This window comes from Natrix helvetica, assembly GCF_964273705.1.
Source record: "Natrix helvetica genome assembly, chromosome: Z".
NCBI classification, from domain to species: domain Eukaryota; kingdom Metazoa; phylum Chordata; class Lepidosauria; order Squamata; family Natricidae; genus Natrix; species Natrix helvetica.
The window spans coordinates 102373629-102390750 of record NC_138554.1 but is presented as its reverse complement, the minus strand read 5'-3'; the positions used below and the strand labels follow the sequence as shown (position 1 = coordinate 102390750).

The 17122-nt window shown below is 38.6% G+C and overlaps 1 protein-coding gene across 2 annotated transcripts in view; it reads right to left on the bottom strand.

Moving 5' to 3' along the window:
• Positions 1–14103, bottom strand: part of MACC1 (MET transcriptional regulator MACC1) — a 40325-nt gene extending 26222 nt beyond the window's left edge. The window contains exons 1-2 of one of the 2 annotated variants that reach the window (XM_081932231.1): positions 14029–14103; positions 5238–5345 (exon numbers count right to left, since the gene is read on the bottom strand). In XM_081932231.1, coding sequence (XP_081788357.1) covers positions 5238–5337 — 100 coding nt within the window. In that variant the 5' untranslated portion in view covers positions 5338–5345; positions 14029–14103. Of the gene's footprint in view, positions 1–5237; positions 5346–13909 lie in introns of both variants that reach the window. The other variant, XM_081932230.1, reaches the window with a different exon arrangement.
• Positions 14104–17122: the final 3019 nt, after the last annotated feature.

Here is a 17122-nt window from a genome sequence, read left to right as displayed (position 1 = left end):
CTCCGGAGGAGGATCCCCAACTTAAGGTGACAAAGAGTCCAACTAAGGGGGAGGCCTTGGAGGGGGAAATGCCCAACCGACCTCTGGAAGAGGACCCCCAACTTCAGGTGACGAAGAGTCCTACCAAGGGACCTCGGAGGAGGAACAAGGCCAGCCGTGGATGATTGGATCCAAGAGCCCAGAACCTACAGCACCTGCAGCAGAGAGCCCTAAATGGCCATGGGAAGAGGTCGCAATGGACTTCATCGTGGAACTCCCAGACAGCAGTGGGCATAAAGTAATTTGGACTGTTATTGATTTGTTTTCTAAGCAGGCACACTTCATTGCTTGCTCAGGATTGCCATCCGCAAACGAATTAGCGAAAATGTTTGTGAAACACATTTATCGCCTGCATGGAGTACCCAAGAGGATCATTTCAGACCGCGGAGTCCAGTTCACAGCCAAGTTCTGGAGAGAGGTCCTGAGATCTATTGGGTCCACACAAAAACTGAGCTCAGAGCTTCATCCCAGCATGAATGGCGCAGCAGAGGGAGCCAATGCGGTGGTGGAACAATACATCAGGTGTTTTGTGGACTATCAGCACGACAACTGGTCGGACTTGCTACCCTTCGCCGAAGTGGCGTACAACGATGCGGTCCACAGCAGCAGAGGATTAGCGGGTTTCCAGATTACCAGTGGCATGGAAGTTGTTGCCATGCCTGAGTTGCCTAGAGAACCTCCTTCTTTCATGTCTTTGAGTGAATGGATGGACATGCTAAAGAAAGGATGGGAGAATACGAAGAAGGCTCTAGCAGTTGCGGCAGAAGCCTACCAGAAGCAAGATGATCAACATCGCTCACTCCTAAACCCCTACCGTGTGGGGGACAATGTTTTTGTATCTACCAAATACATAAGATTAGAAATGCTTAGCAAGGAATTGGGTCCAAAATTTCTAGGTCCATTCCCAATAGTGAAGATAGTTAACTCAGTTACAGTTCAACTCGGTCTACCCAGAAGTCTAGGGGAAATTGACCCAGAATTTCATTGTAGCTTGTTGAAACCAGTAATTGGGTCTAACAGAAGAGCATCCACCCAAGCTCAATCTCCTCCTTTAGTGATGGAAGGGGAAACACAATCTGAGGTGGAAAAAATTGTAGATTTCAGGCTGAATAGGGGTTGCTTCAGTACTTAGTGCATTGGAAGGGTTACCCTTGGTCTGAAGCTAATTGGGTGAACAGTGGGAACCTAAAAGTGGAGAAGTTAGGAAAGCAAGTCAATGGGAAGTTTCCTGAGAAGTCAAGGGGTTCCCCTGGGTGGAGAAGAGGTGGTTAATTTTGTTATATTAACTTTTATGTTATTCTCTTTGCAGGAAACATTTTTCTTTTGAGGAGAGGCCGCCTGTCAGGCCTGTAGTTATGTTCTTTTTAGGATCTTTGGCCTGCCACACTTTCTTATAATTTTCTATGCTGTTTCAATAGTGTAGTAGTTGGGAGGGGGGAATAGAAAGGAGTAGGATTGTAGAATGGATTGTTGACATTCTTTTGTAGAAGCCAAGGTCATCTTTTGTCTCCGCACATCGACACCTGGCCGGAAGAAGATGGGTGTACATGCCAGCGTGGAAGATGATGATTGGAACATGTGATGGATTTGTGGGTGTGGGGAGAGATCATGAACTTTATACTGGGTGAACTTACAGGATGTAATTCAGAGTTGAAATTTCCATAGCCGTACTAACATGCCTGCGGAATAAATTGCACCTTAAAGGATGTTTTGCCTTGGACAATGATTTATTTCTGCATGGTATTTAGAACCCTAACAAGGGGAGAATGAGACTGAGTGCGCATAGCCAACTTGATGCCGGGGCTCTTTGCTGACTTCCGGACGGTACTGGGGGCGAGCCTAGCAGCCTACTCTTGAAGCGATGGCAACAGCTGAGTCCAGCACTCAGGAAGGCCAAGGTTAGCATGCTCCCAGCCGCAGTGTCTTTGCCGGTTCACATCAGACAATTCAGCTGCAGGCGGTATTGCTGGGCTACTACTCAGGCAGTGTGGGGCGCAGTTTAAAGCTAAACCGGAAGGGGTGGCATGCTGCTGATGCATGCTGCTTCTTCTATTTTGGGGAAAGGCACCTCGGCTGAGTGGGCTCTCTCTCTCTCTCTCTCCTTCCTTGGGTGGATTTGATGGGAGCAGCAGGCTTCCTTGCCAGCCTGAGGAGGAGAAGAGGCACAGCTGTTGCCCAAGGGTGAGAGCAACCACTGGCCACCTCTGGGTTAGGGTGGAGAGCTGCCTTGAGCCTCCCTATCTCAGTCTCTTTGGGCTGGGAGCATCCTTCCACAGGGAGGGGCAAAGAAGAAGAACAACTACCCTCCTATTCCTGTGGCTCCTGCCCAGCGCTCTCTCTCCCCTTTGCCTCCCCATACTTGTTTACCCATCCCAGAGAGCTCTGGCTACGCCTCTCTCCAATCCAGCTCCCTTCCTCGCCAGCGTCGCTTCTGAGCAAACTCTTCCATCCTAAGCTGTTGCGAAGAAGCGGCAGTCTGGGTGCCTGCTTCATTCTCTTTGAGAGCCACTTTGCACCTTGTTTGCAAAGCAGCTCTCAAAGAGAACAAAGCGGGAGTGGTGCACCCAGAGCTGCTGCTTCTTCACAACAGCCAGGGACCTCTTCCACTTGAAACTCCAAGCTGGGGAGGACTGCTGCAAAGCCCGCAGCTTTGGAGAGCTCCTTCCCTCAGTGGTTAGTTTTCTTACCTCTAGGCAGCTATGCAAACTTTGTCCTTAAAGGCTGCTCCGCGCCTTTTGATCTTTCTCGGGCATGGAGGAAAGCAACTCAATGAAGGGACCGAGCCTGCCGCTGAACTTGGAAGCCAAAAGGATTCTTTTCCACCCAGCCATTGCACACTGCATGCAGGGCATCGAAAAGATTTCTGGTCATTTCTTCTTACTGGCTAGAGGACTTTTTGGCGTCCTGCGGTCAGTGGCTGGGTGGAAAAGAAGCCTCCAATCCTCTTGTACTCAAAGAGGCGGCTGAGTGGCTTCTTTTCCACCCAGCCGCTTCCCAGCTCCGGTCAGCTTGCCATCCGACGGATGCATCAGGTTGGCGAGCAAGCAGTGACCGGGGAACCGGTTCGAGGGCATGGCCAGCCTGCTGGTCCTACCAGTTCAAAGAGCCAGGCCTGATTTTTTTCTATCAGTTCAGTCGAACCTGTCCAAGCCACTTCTGGCTCACATGACCACAGTTTGTATGCTTGGTTCACCTTTATAGCTGGTTGCAGCATTCTGCTGTCACATGAACATAATTTATGACTTTTTTTGCTAGTTTTTTGCAAAAAAAAATCACCCATAGGAATACATTGATTTCCTTAATGGCCATGATAGTCACTTAAAGACTATGGTGTTTGCTTAACAACTGTTATAAAAAGGTCACAAAATTATGTCTGGTCACATGAGTGCATCAATTAATGGAGTCCACTACAATCATAAATTTAGGATTACCTATACTACTAAGTAGTACTTCAGTACTAATATGAATAAGAGGCTACTAGGAAGTGTAAGGGCTTACAGGAAGACTAGGAAATTTTTTTTAAAAATCCAGAAGGAAGTGGCAATATCCTTGTCTACTTCTGCCAAGAAATCTACATAGATGAATCCATGAAATCACCAAAAAGTGAGATTAATGCATAGGAAGATTTTAAAATCATTTTTTAAAAGACTAAATAATAATTTTATTTTTATAATTTTTAATACTAAAAGCCCCCAATTATTGCAATTCCTCTTCATAGTGAAATTACCGGTATTCATTCTTATCATCCTTCTCTGTACATTTATTCTCTAAATATTATTGGCAAATTTTATATGTTTGTATTTTAAAAGAAAAAAAAACATGAATTATATTTGCCTGTCTTCATTATAGTCAAAGGCTTGATGTTGAAGGGGCAGCCCTTTTTATATTCTTCCAAAATTCTCACCCGTACTGAAAACATCTAGCTAAACATCAACTTTACCATCAGTACTACCATACTTTTCAGAGTATAAGACACACCAGAATATAAGATGCACCAAGATTTTGAAGAGGCAAATAAAAAAAAAAGTTTTGGGACTCTGCAGATCTCCCAAAAATGGCCCCATTTATCATTTAAAAAGGGCAGGCATAGCCTTTAGAAGGCTTGTAGAGTGCTCGGGGGGGGGGGGCAAAAACGAGCAAAAACCGGCTCATTTTTCATGAAAATGGGCCCATATTTTGTCAAGAAAAGGGCATGCATAGCATTTAGGAGGCTTATAGAGTGCTCCTAGGGGCTGCGGGGGCAAAAACTAACAAAAAAAACAGCTTTCTGTTCATGTTTGTCCTTCCCAGCCCCCAGGAAAGGGGGTGGTGTTTTGGGAGGCCTAAAATGCTGTATTCATTGTATAAAATTTTCACCCTCTTTTTTGAGGGAAAAAGGTACGGCTTGTACTCTGAAAAATACGGTACTTATATAGAACATCTCCAGAAAATCAAGCCTTTTTATGATAAACACTTTCTCCTTGAACCAAGATGGCGAACCTATGGCAGGCGTGCCACAGGTGACACACAGAGCCATTTGTCAGGGCATGCAAGGCGTTGGCCAGCTGAGTTCAGCCTTTTTTAAAGCCATTTTTCACCCTCCCCAGACTCGAGGCTTTATAGGAGCCTAGGGAGGGTGAAAAGAGCCTTTCCCCCCCCCCACCCCGAGGCTCTCTGGAGGCTTCAGGAGCTTTCCTGAAGCCTCCGGAGCACAAAAACCGGCCCTATGGGCAAACCAGAAGTTCGGGATTGGACACTTGGTTTGCTCGTAGGGTCGTTTTTAGTCCTCCGGAGGCTTCAGGAAAGCCTCCTGAAGGTCCCGGGGGCTGGGGGAGGCTGTTTTCGCCCTCCCTGGGCTCCTATAAAGCCTCTGGAACCTGGGGAGGGCGAAAAAAGCATGCAAAAATGGGGGCAGTGCCTCTCATGCGCGCATGCACGCTGGGGGTCGCGCATTGCATTATGGGTGCGGCACACCCGCACACAAACACCCTGTGCTCCCCCCCCTTATGTCACACGAGCCAAAAAAGGTTCGTCATCGCTGTCCTAGAACCACAATTAACTTTTTTTAAAAAAGAGCAATGGCTGTAGTGGAGCAAAATCACATATAAGGAGTTCCATTCATTTCCATTTTGTTTTGATAGCAGAGTATTTATTTTCTTCTTAAAATTTAATAGCAAATTATATTTTCTGTGGAAGTAGTAGAGCTGTCAGTTACATACCTATCCAATCATTTCTTGTACGGTTTCCATCATCCAAGTCAACCAAAGATCCTTCTGATTTGCTCCATGAAAATTCCTTTAAATGACAGGAAACAGACATTTTTCTTCCTAGATGGTTTAAGATAAATTTGTATATAAATGGAGAACTATTTAAAGCTGCAAATATCATTTAAAATGTGGTGTTGGAATCAGTATCTAAAGCATTTTTCGGGCATGTATGTGCCCACATAGATCTTCAAACAACAAAGCACCTTATTATTTTATTAAGGCAATATTTTCTGTGCATAGAACAAAGAAGCCAATTAACATAAGATTAATTTCTTTTGTATATAAATTCTATCTACATGTAGTATTGAAGCATTGCATATGGTCTATTCTAATAGGCTGCATGCTCTTCTGGCTTAAATGTCCAAAATTTTGTTTATGTGACAAAGCAAAGCTAAACAATTATGGTAGATAAGAAATAAAACATAACAATCAAAAAACAACTTTTTACAGTAAACAAAACAGCAATGGATAACTTATCCCTTCAGATAGGTTATAGGCAATCTGGCTTTAACTATACTTTGCTTTTTTTGACTAAGAGATGATAAAAGTTGAAATTCAAAGTAACTGATTACTATTAATTTTCCTATTATGTGTAACTATTATATAGTTACTAGAAAAGAAATTCATATATACCGATAGTAGTAAAAATTATTATAGTGAAATACAGTGTGATGTAATGGAATTTAATATGATTTCTTTTGACGGATATGCACAGAATTGCTCAAAGCTGAGAACAGATTAGTTGGAATTCCATATAGAATTATGTTAGCATAATTGACAAAATGAAAGACTTGGATTCAAATCTGCCCTTAAGCATGGAAGTTAATAGAGAGATTTCTCCTATCTCTAAAACCAAGTGTGTTCGATATCTAGATGATGTTTGTGTATCTACAAATTCCTTGACAAACTCTCTGGTTGCCTGGTGCCTCAAAGTATCATAATGAGCCTAAAAGATTCACAAAAAATGAAATGTCTGATAACTACAGTCTTGCTTTCTGCTCTATGGGCATTTGGGGATTGATTATTCCACCACACCAATTATTTTGTGAGGGTCCATAAATTGTGAGGGTCTCAAAATTTCAAATGTGTCCCTCAGTGGAAAAAAATGTTGGTAACTTATACACTGAATATTAGTTTATTATATTAATATAAACAGTGTATTTTAAAAAGTTAGTAAAATTGACAATGTGCTATTAACTGTGAAATTTAGTGAGATGATTTTTGTTTCTGATTTTCAACAATAGTTTCATCACTATAAAACTACCTTTAATTAATTTAGTGGTCATGAACAAAATCTAATTTTGTGTCTATAGCATTAGCTTGTCTTATTAAAAAAAATGCTAGTGACAATTAAGTCTTCTTCTAAGAACTTTTTTTAGAGCCAGTGATACTGAAGAACCTGAAGATGAGACTCAAATACTTTGGCCACCTAATGAGAAGTAAGAACTCACTGGAGAAGAGCCTAATGCTGAGAAAGATTGAGGGCAAAAGAAGAAGGGAATGATAGACAATGAGGTGGCTGGATGGAATCACTGAAGCAGTTGGTGTGACCTTAAATGGACTCCAGAGGATGGTAGAGGACAGCTGAAGACCTGAAGGAACGTTGTCTATAGGATCGTGATGGGTCAGACACAACTTTGCAACTAACAACAGGGATACTTAGTTGATTTTATACCTTTATCATCAAATGTGTTTGATGTAGCCATAGTATGAAGTATTTACCTTGACTAATTAAAAAAAACACACTCTTCCTTCAATAAAGAATTGGGTTCTATATTTTATTGCTAAAGCACTATTAATCTATTTTTTTTAAAAAAAAATCTGCCTTCCATTGATAAGAGAAGAGGTGCCAATACTTCTTCAATTAATATTTGTGCTTTCACTTTACCCCAGCAGGTGGCAGCATCTGCCGACAGTATCTGAAACTAAACAGGCCTGATGATGGATGATCTTCAAGAAGGTGGCAATGGAAAACCATTGCTTTAATTTTCAACTCCTTTAATGTGATTTAAGAAGCGAGATTCACATGGATTTTAACTGGTTTTAAGGTCAAGAATTAGGGATTAAAAGACTAGAATCTTGACAATAAATAACCCTCCTTTATTAATGATGTTATTAAGGTGGGGGCACCCTTTGAAACTTTTCAATGTCGTTTTCCCAGTTTGGTTTCATGAAAAGCTAAGAATCATTTAAAAATAAAAGTCTCTACACGTAGTCCTCAGCTTCATTCAGTGACCTTCTGAAGTTACAATGGCACTGAAAAAAGTGAATTGTGAAAGTTTTTCATGCTTATGGTCTTTGACACATCCTGATACCGTAGTCACTTGATCAAAATTCAGATGCTTGTCAACTGACTCATATTTATGATGGTTGCAGTGTCCCACAATCATTTTTGCAATCTTCTGATAAATAAATCAATGAGGAAGTTAGCTTCACTTACTACTTAACAACCACAGTGATTCACTTAACACATCTGGCAAGAATGGTCATAAAAGGTAAAGGTTTCCCTTGCACATATGTGCCAGTCGTTCTTGACTAGGGGGCGGGCCTCATCTCCATTTCAAAGCCGAAGAGCCAGAACTAAATGCCGAAGGAGCACGGAATGCTGTTACCTTCCCACCAAAGGTAGTTCCTATTTTTCTACTTGCATTTTTACATGCTTTCAAACTGCTAGGTTGGCAGAAGCTGGGACAAGTAACAGAGGCTCACTCCGTTATGTGGTGCAAGGTATTCAAACCACCAGACTGCTGACCTTTCTGATCGAGAAGCTAAGTGTCTTAGCCACTGAGCCACCGCGTCCCTTAAGAAAGGTGATAAAATGGGGCAAAATTCAATAACTACCATGCTTAGCAACAGAAATTTGTGGCTCAATTATAGTAGTAAATCAAGGACCACCTGTAACAACTTCTTCCATCTGCTGATGTAACCCTTCTCAGTTTTTAACCCCCTCATTCCTGTCATTGGAAGCCCAGCTCTTCTCAAAGAAGACTTTCCCTTGCAATTTGATTTTCATTCTCTGCAACTTTGTATCTGCTTCCGATTGGAGATCAGGAGAAATGAAAGCTAATAATGTTAAAAAAATGGTTTTCTAAAACTCAATGTGATGAACTATTGGTGGATAGCAAAACTGAATCAGAAGAGTTAACATTTCAGTGTGTTCTTGCTAAACTGAAAATATACTAACTAAAAAAAAGTCTCTGCTGTTTATTTTTAAATCACAATTAAAGAGCAGTACAATAATTGCTACAAAAAGACTACTTATTATACATTCCACTAATGGAGAATAGTAGGTTCTCTATATGGAGAAAACAAAAGCACAGTTGAGCAATATTCAGTCCAATTGCCATGATTTAAAATAGAGAGGGGGAAAAAAGAGCAAAGACAGCACCCAGCTGTTAAATGATGCAAATTCTGCACACATTTTGAAAACCCTCTGAGAGTTTTCTAAGATAAAAGACAGCATTTCTAGAGTAGGGATATAACAACAAGGCAGAAAATACATGTTGTTTGTATACAATATGCAGTGACACAAATGTAGTATGAAAATGCCTCTAAAATATTTCTTGGAAGTTTGATCATATATTTATCATATATATAAGATTAAATGAATAAATGCAGACTTAAAAAAACATTCATAAAAAGATTTGCTGATATTCTAAATCATGGATGTCCAAACTTTTGGTTTGTCTTGGCCTCACTGAGGAAGTGAAATTGCCTTGGGCCGCTTATAAAATGTACATACAATATAATTAATATATATAAATCACATAATAACATTAAAGTTTACAATCTTGTGTGCTGCAAGACTAGCTGTTCAAGGATGCACATAAACCCAAGTTGGAGATACCTGTTCTAAACATTGAGAGAGTGATTAGTCACTCAGCTAAAAAATAAACAACCAAAACCCCCTTCTATTGTTGACTTTGTACTCCAAGAGAGTCATTTTTACATCAGACAAAAGTTTTATTTTTAAAAAGGATTTAAAGTCCAAAATGATGCATAACATGCTTTGATAAACTACCTTTTTCAACTGATATACTGTATTACACAGAAGAATAAACTATTTTGAACTAAACCTATACATGAAATTGCTGTGTATATATCAATATTACAAAACTGATGTGAATCCCGAACTCTTTTATTTATTAGTCTTTAATTCACTAAATTTTGGATAACAAAATGATCTTCTTCTATTGGATAGAATGGGAGAGAATTATATTGATTTAACTATATTCTCTTGGAATATCTCCGGAAACAATTTTTTTCAAAAGTTTTACTTCCTGAAAAACCTTTGGAGATTATATTTGTGTTCAATTCAAAGGAATCTAATTTCAGAATGACCATGTCACATAGGAATTTTAAGAAATATGACATTCACTTTTAGTGACTGTAATGTATTTATTCACATTATGTTTCTATCATGCTGCATGAGTTCAACGGAGCTAACAGTGATTTGCTGCCTGTTTTCATTTGTATTCGGTGTCCAATACATATTGCTACAATGTCCAAGCAATAGTCAGTCAGCATTGATGGATTCCTGTGGCCCTGATATTTTTTGCCAATGTCCTGGTGAAACTGATTGCACCTAAACCTTCGGAAAAGATGTCCAAGTGCGGATGCAGAAAATGAATCTTCACTTACATATTGCACTTCGTGGTCTTGTATGCTATAAGTTTGTCAACCAGCTGAATGGAATTGGTGCTCTGTGGATGGATGCCAAGAAAACTCTCAATAAAACCCATTACTTTCCAAGCAATTTTCTCTGGCCCCACTAACAGATCTTTGAATCCCTTGTCATTGATGACCCATCTGATCTGTGGATCAACAGAGACGCCTTCCTTGATCTTAAGCATCAGTTATTCTTGGAAACATTTATGTCAAGTAACAAAAACTTCACCTTCCTTGTTCATTGCTTTCACAAAATTTGTCATTATGACAAGTTTTATGTGAAACGAAGTTAAAAATATCTATTAGCTCAACAAGTGGTTCATATTTTTCTACCCTGGGATAAAATTCTTTCAGAGTAGCCAATTTTTTTTAATGTAATGTGATGGTCTCACTTGTCTGTTCCATTCACTTATATAAAACAGTAGTTAATATATTCAAACTGCATTCCAAGCAACAAGATGACTACTTTTGGATCTCCACAAATATTTCTGTTGTATTTGATGAACTGGATATGCATTAGCAACAGTTCCATGTTTCTTTCATGTGTGCAGCACAGTCAATAGATAATTATAGTAACTTAGATTTCTATAAAATGGTATGTGATAGGTTCAATTGCAGGCTACTTTTGTGATAAGCAACCAAAAATCAGTCAGATATAGCTGAAAATGTTCAGAAAGCAAAATCTTTGTTGTCCTATTCACCCTCATACTGATGAAATACCAAAAGCAAATGATTTAGCTAATTCATATATTTGCAAGGAATTGAGCAATAGGCTTTAGAAATACATACTGTATTTAAATTATGATTGTCACATAGTTTTACAACTATTTCAAGTACTGAATTTTCTAGCTCCTAAGTGCAATGACAGGATATTGGCCAATCTAACATTTTAAAAGTTTTCATCAGGAAATTTACAAGTACCTATTTTTAGGTCACCTGGTGCTATTAAATATAAATATAAAATGTCTATTTAAAATGCTTAGTGTATTAACATTTTTTTCTTTTTTAAAAATCTGAACATTAATTATATTTCACACATTTTTTTAAAGAGCAGAATGGTGCTATATCTAAGCATCATGACCTGAAGCAATGCCATAATGCAATGCGCGATCCCCCAGCGCGCATGTGCGCACTACAGGCGCAACACCTTGTTTTTGCATGATTTTTTCGCTCTCCCCAGGCTCCAGAGGCTTTATAGGAGCATGCGGAGGATGGAAACAGCCTCCCCTGTTCCCCCGGAAGCCATCTGAAGGTTTCAGGGACCTTCAGGAGGCTTCCCTGAAGCCTCAGAAGCAGTCAATACAACCCTCCAAGCAAACCGGAAGCCCCTTCCGGTTTGCTTGGAGGGTCGTTTTAAGCGCTCTGGAACCTTCAGGAGGCTTTTCTGAAGCCTTGAGAGCAGTTGCCTTGACAGCAGTCAAAACGACCCTCTGAGCAAACCGGAAGTGACTTCCAGTTTGCTCGGAGGGTCGTTTTGACTGCTTCAGAGGCTTCAGGGAAGCCTCCTGAAGGTCCCTGAAGCCTCCAGAGGGCTTCCGGGAGGGCGGGGAGGCTGTTTTCGCCCTCCCATGATACTATAAAGCCTCTGGAGCCTGGGGAGAGCGAAAAAAGCATGCAAAAATGGGGGAGTCGCACCTGTAGTGAGCGCATGTGCACTGGGGGGTCGCGCATTGCATTATGGGTGCAGCACGCCTGCACACGCCCCCCCTGCACTCCCCCCACTTATGGCACGTGAGCCAAAAAAGGTTCACCATCGCTGACCTAAAGCATTTTTAATTGCCTTGTGTTAAAACTGAATGCACACATGAATTTAGTATTCCACAACCTAATGTCTTCCAGATTATTAGACTACATATCATAACAACTCATTCAGCATGTCATGTGGATTATAGGAGTTGCAATTCAACTCATTATAAAACATTGGATTGGTGGGCTTTGAAGTCTTATTGTAACCAATTTAAAACAAACTTTTTTTTACAATGGGTTTTCTTTAGGTATTTATAAATAACTTTTTAATGCATTAAACTCAAAATGAATCCTTCTTAGGCAAATATTGAGGGACCTGGGCATAAATGGCATTCTAAAAATATATCAATTTGTGGGGAAAGAATTGGGTGATCAATTTTTCTGAATTTCTCTACAGGAGAAGGAATTGTCCAACAATTTCCAATGGCAGGACTCCCAGGGCTTAATGCAGTCTTCTATCTTCTACCAATCTTCCTTGAAATTTAATTAAATCATGGGTTAGAGAAGTCAAGGAAGAAATGATTGTACCGTGAAAGACAAGAACCTACAACCACTACCCCATCATTAAGTAGAATAACGCTCTATAAAGATTCACCAAGACTATCTTCTTCCTTGGAAAGTTTTCTATTTTTCCACAATTAAGTTGAATATGCATTGACAAGAAAAATATCACAGGAATATTGTTTCTATTGATTAATTTAATATGGCTATGCATGCCAAAAAATTCTGGGTAGTTTATATTACTAAGTTATGCAATTAAAAACTATGAGAGTTCTTTGAAAATCCCAAAATGTTCGCAAAGGCTATCTTATTTATCAAATGGTATATTATTATATATATAAAAGTGTAGAATCTTACAGGAAAATGTATCTTGTTTTTTTTATGAAGTACATCCACCTCATTTTATTCATTAATAAATGCATTCATCTTTAAGAAACCAATATGCTAGCTGTTTCTGCTAGAAAGCTATTTCTCTGGCCATTATCTAAAGCTTCCTGCACTGTGGGATACACACAAACATATTTAGCAATAAAGTTTTATTTACTTGATTAATGTTTTCCAACCAATCAATTCAACTTAATTCATTTGAAAGGCCTAGCTTACATAGTATTGTTTAGATTAAAATGTTTATTTTACCTATTTCCTGCACAGAATATTATAGGCCATAATGAATTGTTATGACATATAGCTTTATTTGCATAACTGAAAGATATAGTTGAATATAACTTTTCTTTCAAGTGGGAAATACCTGACTACTCATTTAACACCTGTTATTTGCCCTGGGCTGCCTAGCAAACTCATAATCGGGATATTATAGTATGACATTTGGCTTTAAAAAACCTAATAAGCCATAAGCCATGGATAAGCAAATGCTACCAGTCAATAACCATTCAAAATCTGATTTACACAAAACAAACATACAAGAAACTAAAACTGTAACCAGAAAATGCCCTTTTCATATTTGTAACTCACTTTTGTTTCCCAAAAACTCTGAATGGCGGATGTTGTTCTTGCCCACCCCACCCCACCCCACCCCTGCCCATGTAATCCTCACATAACCAGAGAGTTTGGGCGAGAGTTGCTAACTAGTTTAGCCCCCCAGGGGATTTCGTGACAAGGTAGCACCTAGGATTTAGGCGACTGCGAAGGAATCAGTTCGTTTCTACCGTCCAAGCTAGAACTTTATTATTTATCCTTTCAAGCAGAAGAAAATTTGTGCTCTTTATGCTATAGATCGGCATCCACTGCACGATCCATAAAAAATATATCAAAGTGGAACGAGAAAATAAACTACTAAATGTGTCGTGCATTATGCCATTCTGGATGATAGTTTTAAAACTGAGCTCTACAAAACAAAGGAAAAAGGACTCCCACGCTCGCCTGGATGAGAATTTCAAATTTGTGAGCACCCACAAAGCCTACCGTTGTATTTCCTGCTAAATGTTTATAACTTCACAAACTCTTCAAGAAGAACCCGAGAGCAAGGCTTGACTAACACATAAATCTTTACAATAGAAACTACGGTGGGATTATATGATTACACACATGCTCGAGGAAAGATCGGAGCTGAGACCTAAGTTTCCCAAAAGCCAAGCTCAGACTTGAGCACCCATCCCGTGACAGAGCTACGCCACACTCTTCTTCGTCTACTCCTATCTTAGCTATTTCTCATTTAACATTTGAAACGTGCAATTTAAACAAAACCATACCTTTCTCGTCCCCCAAATCTGCAGAGGTCAATTATGCTGAAGCATCATTTTAGAAATTTACAAGTGATTCAGGATTCTTGATAATCCCGCGCAAGCTTCCTAAATGTAGACTCGATTACCTTCCCAATTAGAAGCAACGCCTCGTCTTGTGGCGGCAGCGCCTTCTGGAAAACGGAGTCCTACAACCGTTCCCGAGCGCCCAGTGAGCCAGACGTTTTGGAGACCTTGAACTACACTACCCATAAACCCATTCTCTTCACCTGAGCTTCCACATAAAACCAGGAGAACTGGTTTGATTACTAGAGTTTCACCTTGGGCCGGAAAGAGAGACGAGGAGAGAATAGTTCAGTTTACGTTTTGTTTTGTGTGGAGTTTGTTTAGTTTAGCCAGGCTTTTATCTCAATGAGTGTTTAACTATACATGTATTCTTGCTCTAGTCTATATCACCTCTCATTTTTCTCAACCTTAACAATTTGTAAGTTATAAAAAAGCCATGGAAGGTGGAAATTAATATGTCATTACAGAATCTAGGTTTCAAAAATGTATGCAATATAAGATCTTATTTTTCAAATTACCTGAGAAACTTTGAACTGCCAGCAAGTAGGCAAATTGGGGTAGACCAACAGTTGTAGAAGATAACATTAGAAGAGGAGAAAATACCTTGTCAATCTCACTGATTTATTGGAGCTGGTGGGAAGTAATGCAGGCACCAGGAATATTGTTGTGTTTGCATAATCCCCTTATTATTTTTAATTAAATTGTAGTTTATCAGGATTTTCCCCAGGTAGTTGTAATCTAAATTGACATATTTCTAGGCAGAGCAACATTACAGTTCTTGAAAGCTGTATGCACAGGTATCTTTGTAGGCCCTGTTGTATAATAATTCAGATATGCATTGTTATAAGGTTATTCCTTGGACCAACGTATCATTGCAATCAGATTCATAATAAGGAATATCATCTTATATTTTATATCCTGCCTTTTACTTTCCATAACTCAAAATAGCACACATGGTATTTTGTTTTTGCTTTGCATTTGTTCCACAACTAGGAAAAAAAAGAGTGGTCTAAATTATCCATCCAGCTTCATGCCAAAGGAGATATTATATTATAAACAAACACTGCTCCTATTGGGGGATAATATGGGCATATTTCTGTGAGACACGATGTTCTCTATAAAGGCTCATACAAGTGGAAGATCTGGTTATTAGAGGGATTATTAAGAAAAGTATGACACCACAAGAGTTGACACATATATAAATGCAATTAGAATCATAATGTTCCTTGACAAAAAAAAATAGCTTCCATTCTTCGGAAGTATAGAGAATGGGTATCTACCTTCTGAACCTTTATTTAATGGACCATGATTACAAATATTTTGAAAATAACTTTTCCACAGCTACTGTTCTGGTTTGTTGCTAAGATGTTTGTCCAGAATTAGGGTATGCAAGTGTGTTGAGCTTTGCCCCATTGTCTCCCCTTTTTTTTTAACCTTACAAACTGGTGGGGAAGCACACCAGTTTTCCAATCACAACACTGTTGAAAATTTACAAATAGTTTTGGTTCATATGTAGTCACATGGATTTAACTATATGGCAAATTATCAAATCTGCTTGTGGATGAGATTACACTCATGATTTTATATGGCGGGATTTGTTTTTCTGAAACTATTTATGCAGAGGTATTCAATTCAAGATATCAAGGCCCTTTTGACATCACACAAATGATATAATTATGCAATTTCTTCAGTAATAAAACTATATAGTATAGTATGACATTTGTGCTTTGATGTCATATGCCTATCACTTGCACTCATTGCTTTCCCACCTCTCAAATCTACATGTTCATTATATGCTAGCATAATAGTTACAACAAAAATAGTCTTTCTTTTGAAGTGCTGAATTGGAAGCTTTGGAAGTTGAATATGGGGTTAATTATTCAATTAGTTTTTAAATAATTTCTGACTTTTAAGTATTACACTGGCTCCTTAATGGAAGTTTAGATTAAAATTCTAATTACATTAAATTACATTAAAGTAGTAGATTTGTTTCCTAACATTTTTCTGCAAGTTCTGATCTATTGGTTGTGACTATAATTATAATTATATTATTAATGCTGAAAGATGATTATACAAAATAACTTTTGATTTCTGGTTTTTGACACAGTTTCTCTATGACTAAAATTAGTAGTGCAACACAGTATTATAGTAGACAACACATTTAGATCGTGACATTAATATCTGGAATGCTAATTGCTAATATTGGCTAATAAACAATTGTGTGCTTCAATGGATTAATCAGAATATTTGTAGAAGAACTTTTTCAGGCAACCAGTAATAATACAGTAGTAACTGTCTGCTGATTTATTCATACATTCTTCATTTTTTTCTTTCTTTTTGGCCGTGAAGCCAATTGTGGTTATTATGTTGCTTTAATAGTTAAATAGTATGAGGATAGGATAATTACAAAAGAACAGTGAAGCATGAATAAAAAGGTGAGGTCTGAATTCCAAAACAAAAAGTATTTATCTAGAAGCAGACACATAATATCCATCATATTCAACTTTTTAGCTTCCAGTTATCATTCAAGAAATCTAGGGATACCAGATGATATATAAACTACACACACACACACTCTACACACAAACACACACATACACACAGAGTTACATTTTATATTGTACAATGTTCAATATTGCTCAGTATCACCAATTCTCTGTCAAAAACTCAATGCAACATGCAGCATTTTTCAGCTTTTTCTTTTGAATTCCTTTGGGATGGAAGTGTTGGGGGCTAAGTATGGTATGGCAAGTTATATGCTCAATTGCTATAACATCCTTCAAATGTATGCCAATCTATATTACTTCTATGTCAAAGTTTGCTGTCTTTTCTTGGCAAAGATAAATTGTAAAAAGGAAGAAAATGCTGTATTTAAGAACATTAGTGATATATTAACTGTATATCATATATTTTAAGTGTTTCTGAATTTAGTTACAGCAGTTACCTTATGTTGTTTCTTTAAATCAAAGGGTTAATGTTCTATATGTTTACCTAAACAAGGGATCCATTAAATTATTTATAACAACAGTGTGCAAAAACTAATAATTAAAAGGGGGAGTGATGACACCTATTACTATTAGGCCCTAGAGTGGAATCTGGTTGCTCATATCATGAACAAAAGTTACTGAAAGAGAGTGTGAAAGAGAGTGTGATTAA